Source organism: Microcaecilia unicolor, chromosome 1, assembly GCF_901765095.1.
Source record: "Microcaecilia unicolor chromosome 1, aMicUni1.1, whole genome shotgun sequence".
Taxonomy (NCBI): domain Eukaryota; kingdom Metazoa; phylum Chordata; class Amphibia; order Gymnophiona; family Siphonopidae; genus Microcaecilia; species Microcaecilia unicolor.
This window is the reverse complement of record NC_044031.1, coordinates 449,639,893-449,651,910: the sequence shown is the minus strand read 5'-3', so window position 1 is coordinate 449,651,910 and position 12,018 is coordinate 449,639,893. Positions and strand designations below refer to the sequence as shown.

Below are 12,018 nucleotides of genomic sequence, written 5' to 3'. Positions count from 1 at the left end.
TGGACTCAGGATCATGGTAGAGAAAGCGGGACGCCTTGGCAGAAAAAGAAGACGACAAAAGAAAAAAAAAAAAGAGAAAGGGCAGCTCACAAGAAACGATCAGTCCAGAGAAGAGGCTGAGTGGACAGCTGATCTATAGTAAATAATGCCAACGAGGAAGATAGGATCAGAACGGGTGTATGAGTTGGGGTAATAAACTTGGGCGAGTCCAATGTCCGTAAGAAAAGATGAAAAAGTCGAAGCGCAGATAAAATTGGGTAGATCCATATAACATAACATTTTGACTTGTATCTCGCTCCTACCTTACAGTTGCGGGCCACAAAGAGCCAAGAGGCCAGAACAATCCTCTGGGAATAACATACACCAAATAATAAAGAAGAATTACAAATCACTCTCATAATACAAATGGACATTAAAGTCCTCAATCAGTAGTAAATTTGGGAAACAAATAGCAGCATCTGACAAAGTTTGTTCCAAAGCTTCCCAAAGGTAGGACGGAAGAGACGGTGGACACTTACAAAGAAGAACAGTGAAGAGCCAGGGAGCAGAAATGGAGAGCCCATGAAGTTTATGGTAAGAAAAAATACACTAGAAGTGAATTGCTAATATTGCTAAGAGGAAAGAAAACAAAGGGCTACCCCATCTCCTTTTTGTGAAAAGCGGGCAGTATGGAAAACTACAAAATTAGAAGGAAGGGCCTGATAAAGGTAGACTTCCTTGTCCTCCCCTAAGCCAGGGTCCAGTAATAGCTAGCAGATCAAGATGAGCAGTAGGAAAAAAGATCTAAGAGAAGTAGACTTACAACAGATGGAGCATTCAATAGTCCTAACAATGACAGCAGAAGCAGGTTGAGAAACAACACAACAGGTGAAAGATGACAAAAAGCCTACAGTTTAAGATATTGCTGAAGTAACGGCCAGCTGGAGACAGCACCTGGTTTGGTATGTGGCACCAGAAAACAGAAATAGAACAAGCAGTCTAGTACGCCATATTATCACGTGGGAGCAGGAAAGAAAAAGTGAAACTAGAAGTGCTGGGAAAAGCACAACATGCCAAAATGAACCAAGATATAAAAAGGACAGGTCTCCATGGGAATTCTACTTGGGTACACCCTCTGAGTTTGCTCTGCTCCTTGGGTGCTCACAGTGCAGAACACTGCTAGCAGCTTTAATTTAAAGGTAGAGCTTTCGGGTATTACTGGGTCACGAGACAGGCTCAGGCTGAGAGGCACAGCAAACAGAATGGTGTCAGGACCTTAAGTACATCCACAGTGTACAAGTTCTCCTCAGTTTTGCACTTAGTGAAATTTTTCTGTTGTACCCATTGCAAACACGTTTGTAACCCAACAATAAACTAAAGGCTGGCAAGTATCAAAGTGTATATGTTGCTTGTCAATGTTACACTCTACAAACTTCTGAAGAAGTTAGTTTTTTACAAAATGAAAAGGGTTGAGATGGCATTAACAGTACTTCTGAGAGTCTGAGATAAATCAGAGTACATTGCTTGGAGATTATGAGTGCGGTTCATTCCTGTAACTTTATGGAATACACAAAATTAACCCATCTGAAGATGTTATTCTAAAGATGAGAAATTATCTGCTGTCACTGTCAGTCATTTTGCCTCCCAAATACAGCATTTCTACGTCTAGAGCCTGTACATTTCTAAGGTTCACACTGGCATGGTATGGGGAAAATACAGGAGTACTGGGGGAAGAGAGAGTACTGGCTAAAGAAGGAGGGAGGGAGGGAGGAAGAGAGAAAGAGCAGGGCTTTGTAGAGGGGGAAAAAAAAAGAAGAGTCGAGAGGAGAAGGGGAACTGATAGTGTATGGAGATACAACATAAACTTCCCTTGGTGATGGGCTCATTTCAGTGAAGAAAAAAAAAACCCTACAAAACTTCCCTGTCTAATAAAGTTGTCACAAAACACCTAGCCACTCGCCTAGGGCTAACCCTGCAGCCACTTAGAGGGTCTATCCCTAGCACAGCTCAAGTCCGCCTGTACCTGGGCTTGTGCTCTACACTAGCACCCTCCTTGCACTGACTGGATCCCAACTACCTCTGGGCGAGTCTCTTGCTCTCAAGTTATCCTGGTGATTTCTAGGTTACTAGGGGCCATATACCCAGTGGTTCCACAGTTCCTAGAATGCACTCACAGACCCAACACACAAGCCACCAGGATTCTTTGTCAGTCCAGACAAGCAGAGTCAATAAAATAAAAAACAATAAACTAAAAAATTTGTCATAAAAAATATTGAACAGTGAACTACAAAAACAGATGGAAAATAACAGGCAAATAACAAATAACTGAATATGGATCAGTATTAAAACTATCTAAACATTTAGTCAGTACCTGGATAGTGCCTGGGAAGTACAGGAAATATAGCTGTTCACAGGCTACTGCTAACAGGGTGTCAGTAAAGAGGTCTTTCTCTACTTCTTTTCCAGACTGAATTTGATCTCCTGTGCCAATCAGAGCCCAGAACAACATTTATTTTAAGTAGTGGCCTCATCACTGCAGGTTACTTCTTTGTGTTAAACTAAAGAAGGAACAGTCATTTCTCTGTAACAGCTTTAAACATAAAACATGCACCACCTGCTGGCCAAACTAGAGAAATACACTTCAAGAAATAATACAGTTTACAGGCTTACAAACTCACTGTTTTGTCACAAAGTGGATTCCTATCTGCTCTGTTTTTTTTTAGATAACCGTAACAAATACATTATGAGATGTATATATGCAAACAGAATATGCTGTGTCACAGCCCATCCTTTGTGTCCCCCTCCAAATAAAACAATCTACGCCTCTAACATCTTCATATCCAAAAAACACTTTAAACCAGGGGTGTCCAACCTCGGCCCTTGCCTAGTTTTCAGGATTTCTCTAATCAGGGGTCGGACTCAATCTGTAGCTTAAATGAATTCATAGACAAGAAGCAGTCAGGAGCTCACATACCACTATCCAAAGCATCCCAGGCACCAAAAAATGCTAGCGCATGTGTATCTCCCGAGCGCTTTGTGTCTATGAATTCATTTAAGCTACAGATTGAGTCTGTCCCTTGATGATGCTAAAAAAGTGAAACACAGAATGTGTTGGGTGCAGGAACATAAGGAGGCACGGATGAGCTTGATCCTAGGATGATTTGCATTTCTACATCCAAACATTCCAGCGAATTACCTTTATTTGAAGGTGACACCCAAGGTTGCCCAGCCTTTGATCTGTCACTATTTATTCCAGTATATTCCCATTGAAGGGATGCGTGCATAACATCTTTGTTGGAATTGAGTGATATTTTGGGACAATTAGAGGATGTTATTTACAGAAGAACCAGAATGATTGGGGACTGGGGGGGGGGGGGGGGGGGTGTCACATGTATGTTACTGAACAAGTGCATGATGTTATGTTGATAGATTAGGCATTTATGCTGTATTAGCTGTAAGGAGCTGAAATGTTCGGATAACTGTGGCAATTTTAATCTGCTTTACCTATAACCCTGGGGCCCCGTTTACTAAGGTGCGATAGTGTTTTTAGCGCGCACACAAAATTAGCGTGCGCTGTGTGGGCGCCTAAACAGCGTGTGCTAAAAGCACTAATGCATGTCTAGCGTGACTTAGTAAACAGGGCCCCAAGTGTTTTTACAGGTTTAGATATCCAATAAAGTTTTCTTCAATGTTGTTGAAAAATATTTGTGTTTATAAGTGTTACAACTATATTGATATTATACCCAGTGTTGAAGTGTATTATGTATAATTATTGGGGAAATCCTGAAAACCTGACTGGATTGCGGCCCTTGAGGACCGAGGTTGGACAATCCTGAGTTAAACTATTATGGAACAAAGAACATGTATAATACAAGCAGCTTAACTTCTAAACATGCCCTAAAATTACAGGGATGAATAAGTGTGTGATCAGCAACATAAAATGTTGACCATTCTTGATATTTTCAGGTAGTGAGGACAGAAATCCTGTTAATTCTTCTTCCCTCCCCAACCCAATAGAATATTCCACACACTCATACAGTTAGGGAGAGAAGAAGTGAAGGCCACGCAAAGATGAGAAAATATTCTTTTTCATTACTTACTAAGCTAGAAAATAAGACTACAATTCTTTTCTCATGAGAGAGTTACAACAAAGCTGCACAGGAGTGCTATCTCTGAGTACTTCTCCAATTTTGTCTTGTCATTTATCACATTTTATACTCTTCTACCATTATACAGCTCTATCAGTTCGTTAGCATAAATTCCGACCACAATGTAGATAATTATTAGTTCAGACCACACTGATCAGTTTATTGGTAAGGGCTAAAGCAACATCATACTGATTAGCAATGTTCCATTTCACCAGCAACCATTTATCTATGTTCCAGTTATTATATCTGAAAAAGCCCCTAACCACATTCTTTAGTAAACACCTTGCATGGAAAATTGCTTCATGTTCTTCTTTCTGTGAGCCTGTGACCAGAGCTCATGAGCCTCTGGGTTACACATGAGGCATATTTTCAAAGCATTTAGCCTTCCAAAGTTTGGAAGGCTAAGTGCTTTGAAAATATGCCCCACAGAGGGCATGATTTTTAGGCCTGGCTGACAGCTTCAGTCCTCAACCTGTTTTTGGAAGGGCCTAGTTGGGTTCATTATATGCAATCCTCATCATTTTATGTCTAATCTGTGCGTGTTGCTGAAGACACTAGCAATCACATTATGGCATATATAGCTCAATACTTTTCAACAGAACGGCCATCATTCAAATTTTGTCTGTGGTATTTGTTTGATATAAAAAGATATTTGTGTATGCACCTTAAGATGTTGACAAATCAAATTCTATAATAGGCTCAACTATTGCTATCTGGAAAATCCATAGATATCTACTGTGGTTAATTTTTAGTGGGGAGGAAGCTAAGGCAAGTCATTGGTAGTAGATCATTTGTTGTTATTAATGCTGCATTTCAATTAAAAATTTAAATCATGATAAATAGCCTTTACCTATGCGACTGATTTCCCACCGTGGGTCCTTGTAACTCTGGGCAAATCACTTAACTCTCCACTGCCCCAGGTACAAAATACATACTTGTAATATCTAAACTGCTTTGGCAGCAACCACAGGAATCCCCCTTCCCTATAATCTCCCTCTTTCCCATCCACCCTCCCCCCAAGTCCAACATCTCTCCCTTCCCTCCCTCTTCTCTTCTCCCAGGTCCATTATCTCTCTCCCCCCTCCCTCCCATTGTCCAGCACCTTTCCCTCCCAGCTCCACTCCTCACTCCCATGACCAGTGACACATACTTGGTAGTCAGCAGCACTAACTTCTTCTTGTGATGCACCCAGGGTTTAGCATCTGTTCCCCTCTCCCTGCTGGTCTACCTTAAAGTCTATTTTTTGTTGGTTCCTCACTAGAGAGATGTGGTAGCCGTGTTAGTCCACTTTTAAAGGTAATCAGCAGGAATAAAATAAAACAAGATGAAACCTTTTTTATCGGACTAACTTAATACATTTTTTTTTATTAGCTTTCAAAGGTAGCCCTTCTGATTTTTTCTGATTTGACGAATGAAGGGCTACCTCCAAAAGCTAATCAAAAAATGTATTAAGTTAGTCCAATAAAAAAGGTATCATCTTATTTTATTTCTATTGTTGGTTCCTGGAAGAGGCAGCTTTACACATACGCTATGGCCTGCTCCGAAGCTTTCCCTCTGGCCCGTGCCACCTCTTCTGACATCACTTCCTGTTTCTGCATGAGCAGGATAGGTCAGAGTAGAAGCTTAAGACCAGGCAGCATATGTGCAATGCTGCCGCTGCCAGGGACCAACAGAGGACCACCTTTAAAGTAGATGGGGGGGAGGGGGGGGGTTATGTTGAATCGTGGGTGCTGAGATAAGATGCTGGATTGTGCTAAGGACAAGGGTTTGGAGTGGAAGACAGCAGAAGAGATGTTTGGAGGAGACACTGTTACATGATTAATTATTAATCACGATAAAAGAAAAATCCAACGCATTAATCGCAGAGTTAACTGTGATTAACTTGCAGCACTAGTTATTACAAGGTTACAGATTCTGCTGATTTTAATTGAAATCTGTAGTTTTTCCTTCAGCTTCTCACCCATTGGCTGAAGGGACAGATCCCACCATTGTTGCTCTATCGTTGCTTAGTGAAACTAGTCAGAAACTATGGTATCTTAACGAAGGTTTCTTTCAAGAACCATAGTCTACACATATTGCTTACACACACACAGACAGAAACGTAGCAAATAAAACAGAAAACAGTATGCTCTTTTACACTACTGAATTGCTTTACTCGACCCAAAGTAGTTCACAATCAGTAAAACAAATTCAATACTATAATGTACAATAAATACAAAGTATTATTATTTATTGCATTTGTACCCCACATTCCCCCACCTATTTGCAGGCTCAAGTACTGTACAATATCAACAAAACAAATTAACATTAGCAAAATAATGCAAAAACATGACAATAAGGTAAGAACAGGGCAGAATTGATTAAGGTATAAGCAAGCTACTCTTATGTCTAGCTCACCAATATTTAGGAAAGGCCTCTTGAATGTGTAATTCAATGGTTCAGAAGAGAGATTTTCCCATCAGCAACTCCGCAGTTGACAGAAATCAAGAAAGAGGTGGTGGAGGGGACCTAATTCACAGAACTCAATGCACTTGCTTGCCTAGGGCCCATCAAAGAGTTAATCCTACACTTGGTAAAAGAAGTGGGAGATGTGAACTACAGCAGGATATGAGGCTCAGAAAGGCATGTGAGCTCACTAAGTGGAAGGGAATTATTGGCGGAACAGGAGACTGGGGAGAAGTAAAGAGGAAAGGACAAGCTGGCAAAATTGAACATGTGGTAATGTAAAATCATAAAGGGCACATGTACAATAGAGAGAGAGAAATGAGTACACAAGATCACATCTGAAAAAAAAGGGACATGAAAGAAAACAGGTTTTTATAAGAAAGGGAAAAAGATCATCAGAAGAACAGTAGAAGAAGAAAAGGAATCATGAGCAAAACAGTAAAGTAAGAATGGCCATACTGGGTCAGACCAACGGTCCATCTAGCCCAGTATCCTGCTTCTAACAGTTGCCAATTCAGGTCACAAGTGTCAGGTTCTCAGGTTCAGAGCCCGCGGGGCCGGGCTCTGGAGCAAACGTGAGCCCTTGGGCTGCTGCCGAGGAGCGACAGCAGCAGGCAAAACCCACCAACCAACACTGGGTAAGCACACCAGCAGGGACTGCAGGCACTGCCCAGCGAACCGGAACACCTGGACTGGAATCCCCCGGACTGGAGGACACAGGACTGGAACACTGGACTGCAATCCCTCGGACTGGAACACACACCGGACCGGAACACACTGGACTGGAGCACACCAGACTGGAACACACACCGGACCGGAACACACTGGACTGGTCCCCCGGACTGGAGGACACAGGACTGGAACATGGGATTGGAGCACACTGGACTGGTCCACACAGCTTCACCTGCACTTAGCTACTAAGCCCCCCAGAAGTTGAGCTCCTGGGTTCGAGTAGCCGACAGGACTTACTGGATACCGGATGACATAGGGACCAGGACTGGAAACAGAAGTGCTCCTAAACCTAAACTGATCTACTTGCTCCCAAGCCCTAAACCAGCAGGAGTGTTCCTAACAGTAAACTGACAAAAGGACTTCCTAAGCCCTATACTAAACAGGAGCTCCTAATCCCTGCTCAAGAAAGGAACTTCCTAAGCCCTAAACTAACAGAGCAGGGAACTAAACACAAAGCTAACACAGGTGCTACTAAGCACCAAGCTACAAGCAGAGCTTTACACTAATAAGCTGAACACAGAACTAACCAGCTACCTAAGCACTGCTCTAGCAAGCTAGATACAACTAACAAGGTGCTTCCCAAGCACTACTCTGGCAAGCAACCAGAAGAGCTCCTAGCACTAAAAGGGAAGACAGGGGAGCCACAAGGAAAAAGAAGGGAAGCTAACACATAAGCCAAAAGTGATTCTAAATCACCAAACACCAACAGCAAAGACTGCAATGCTCCCAATAGCACAATCCCAGAAGTACTTCTAACAGCAAACTCTGCAGTGTTCCTAACACCACCAAACCCTGAAGTACTTCTATCAACAACAGAGCTTCCAAAGCCCTACACACAGCAATGCTTCCAAAACCAAGAGGGAAAAGCAGGGGGACCAAACACACAAACACCAGTGCACACTGCACTAACACTAACCTGGACCTTAGCAAAAGCAAGCAGGGAAACTAGACACGAAGTCAGAAGTGCACACTGCACCACCCTACCTACAGCAAACACCACTGTTGCCAAGGCCCTGAAGGAAACAAGACCACTTCCTTATCAAGGCCCTCCCTGATGATGTCACACTCCCTAGACCTAGGCAAAAGCACACTGACCCAGAGAGGCCCAACCCACACCAATGCAAAACCGTGAAACACTTGAAGCCAGTACACCCAAAGAGAGGTAGAGCAACTCAGGCAACACACAGCTGTAGTAAAGTAAAACAATTAACCCCATGCTGCTGGAAGCTGCCAGCACAGAGAGACAGAGCCAGCTCAGAAAGGACAGAGAAAAGAAACAGAAGCCAGCTAAGAAGCTGACCCCCAGGAAAGAGGTAAGTTTGAGAGGGGTTCAGACCCCAAACATAACAACAAGTATCTGGCAGAAACCCAAGTAGTGGCAACATTCCATGCTACCAATTCCGGGACAAACAGTTGCTTGCCCCATTTCCATCTCAATAACAGACTATAAACTTTTCCTCCAGGAACCTGTCCAAACCTTTTTAAAATACAGATACGCTAACCAGTTACCACATCCTACTACTAATAGCATTTATATAGCGCTACCAGACTCACGCAGCGCTGAACATTTGACATAGAGAGACAGTCCCTGCTCAAAGAGCTTACAATCTAGGTATCCAGCAACGAATTCCAGTGCTTAACTATTCTTTCAGTGAAAAAATATTTCCTCCTATTTGTTTTAAAGGCGGGGATAGTGCTGGGCAGACTTATAGGGTCTGTGCCAGAGCCGGTGGTTGGGAGGCGGGGATAGTGTTGGGCAGACTTATACGGTAGTGCTGGGCAGACTTATACGGTCTGTGCCCTGAAGAGGACAGGTACAAATCAAAGCAGAGTATATACAAAAAGTAGCACATATGAGTTTATCTTGTTGGGCAGACTGGATGGACCGTGCAGGTCTTTTTCTGCCGTCATATACTATGTTATGTATGTTAAAAGTATTTCCAAGTAATTTCATTGTTGTTGTCCCCCCTCCCTGTCTTTGTACTTTTTGAAAGAGTGAAAAGTCAAGTCATTTTTACCCTTTCTACACCACTGAGGATTTTATAGATCTCAAATATATCTCCCCTCAGCCCCCTTTTTTCCAAGCTTACAAGCCCTAACCTCTTTAGCCTTTCCTCAAATGGGAAGAGTTCCATCCCCTTTATCATTATGTTGCAGGAATTACCCCTATTGTTAGCAGAATCTGTGGTACTTCAGGAGTCAAACAGCACACACCAGAATGAGGGAAAAATCATCTTTATTTGCCAGCAAACAAAGTAGGACATCAGCATTAAGTCTCTTCTTCTCTTTCTCAGCTCTCTGGATCTTGTGACTTCTGTCTGTCCTCTTCAGTTCTCTTCTCTCCTTCTCAGCTCCTTCTTCTGACTGTTCCAACGTAAGCTGCCTCTGCTCCCAGTTATATACAGTTCTAACCCCCTCCTAGCCCCCCTTACTTTCCAGATGGTAAAGAATAGATTAATTACCCTGTCTGAACCAATCATCTCTATACATATGTTCAAAATATCAGTTACATAGGTTCCAGACATATCCTAAACTGACCTATGACCTGGGGCCTCTCACACTAGACAATTGGGCACCAGAACTCTTGCATTTTATTATTATTCACATAATCCCAGTCATAGCTTAAACTGGGTTCATTTAGGGGCTAAGAGGCCAGTCTGACATTTATTATTCTCATATTCCTAGTCAACTTCATACTAACTGCTAACTGAACTCTGGCATTCATTAAGGGGTCAAGGGCCAGTCTTACTTAATGGCGTACAGTCCTACATTTTACTATAATCCATCAAGGAAGTAAGTTGACTTTTTCTGACCTTTTTCACCTATTAGCTTCCTTCACAGAACTCGCTAGGACTGTAGATAATTCAAACCAGATGCTGACCTCTTTAAACTGCTCACTTGAAAAGTCAGACAAATATGTAACACTGGATTGAAAGATATTCTACATATTAATTACACAGAATAAAACATTCTAGAACAAGCAGAAATCAAAATTCCCTATAAAACAAATTTAAACATCAGAAATATCTACACTTACACTATCTCCTTCTAAGCATTTTAAAACGAATCCTTTTAACTGCCTGCAATATGCCTGGCTCATAATGGTATCCATATGTGATAGCATTAGCAATCCATCACTCAAAAAGGGACAGAGTTTCATTTCTCACTGACCTTTCTAACCTTTAGCCCAGCAAAAGTTAAACATTTGAGAATCTAAACCAGATGACATTCCTTCACTTTACTTGCAGGGTGAAAAGTTGAAATAGAATTTAAACACCAAGCTTTAAACAGAATTAACAATTTCTTTTGTCCACTGCCTCATTAAGGTGTTTTCAATTTAAACACTGTATGATTTACTTCAAAACTGTTTACAAGGCAAAATTCAAAAATGTAATGTACACCTTAAATATACGAAACCACCAAACTGAGAGACTGTCCTCCTATGTTCTAAGACCCCCTTGTTATGGGTGAGCAAACCATGTGGGGAAAGCGTGAGATACAATAATGTATTTGACTGAGAACAAGTCATAGTGATTTCAGCAATGCCACGGAAGGTATTTCATAAACAGTAAGCAATTCAATCACGCACCTGTGCCTTACCTTTCTGAGCAGTAGTCTTGGAAGGTGTAGTTTCCTGCCATTTTTGCACAGGAAGCTGCTTTTTTTGTGCCTCTCTGCCCGAGCGCTGCTGTGTGCTGATGGGCCTCGTTACAGCAAGGTGCTCATAAACCAGGGGCTCGCCCTGCCAAGTTCTTGCAAACACCTGGTGCAGGTGTGCATAGTTTTGCACAACTTGCAATTCATAAAAAGGCCTGTGCAACTTTTTATTGAGCAAGACTGCTCGTGCCAAGCAGCTCAAAAACATGTTTTCGAAACAAGAGACGCTACACCCACGATGATCTCACTTTTTTTTCAACTACAATGTACCATGATTGCACTGTTCCCAAGTACCTCAATTAAACGTCTGCGCAGTTAGAATGCACGTCTAATGAGAGAATTCCCTTGTGTAGCAGCCAAGGCCTGAAAGGAGGAAAGAACGGGGGGGGGGGGGGGGGGGGGGGGGTCACGTCTCAATCCCTGGTGTGATTCAAATATTTATAAATACAAGTTCTTTCTGTAGATCTGTTGGGGTTTTTTTTTTTCTTAAACCTTCATCAGAACGCCCCACTGGAGAAGAAGCGTGCTCACATCACCCCCACCCCCAATACGAAGCGCTCTAGAAACTCACTGATTAAATTTTACGGCTACAGAATCAGGTTTTTCTCAGCTGCAGCAAGTGAAAGTGACAGCAGGATGGAACAGAAAACTGTTCAAAATCTCTAAAGGAAAAGCGAAGACTCAGCAATAGGGATAATTTTTTTTGCAAGCTAACTCCTAACCAACTAAAATAAAACCACCCAAAAGGCAACTTTCCAACATTGTCTCATCCAGCCTGTTTACAGCAAAACAAAAAAAAAAAAAGAAAAAGTCACCATTCACCACATCATTCAGCCATTTGCAAAACGCTAGAGTTTGAAGGTGCTCCGTAGGACACGTAAGTTTGCGTGCTTGCGTACTTCCATTCACTCCCGGGCCGTAGCTTATTGCAAGGAGGATGGATGAAAAGAAATGACGTCAAAAGCTTGAAGCCAAATAGGTTAGCTGTGTTTCCCCTTCCCGCGCAGCCGTCACCTAGTACACTCAAAACAAAGTAATAAAACGTATGAGTTGCTAC

At 42.2% G+C, this 12,018-nt stretch overlaps 1 protein-coding gene across 1 annotated transcript in view; it reads right to left on the bottom strand.

Moving 5' to 3' along the window:
* TIMM21 (translocase of inner mitochondrial membrane 21) overlaps nt 1-11,841 on the bottom strand; it is a 35,750-nt gene extending 23,909 nt beyond the window's left edge. The window contains exon 1 of the mRNA XM_030212788.1: nt 10,905-11,841. Coding sequence (XP_030068648.1) covers nt 10,905-11,169 — 265 coding nt within the window. The 5' untranslated portion in view covers nt 11,170-11,841. The remainder of the gene's footprint in view (nt 1-10,904) is intronic.
* Nucleotides 11,842-12,018: the final 177 nt, after the last annotated feature.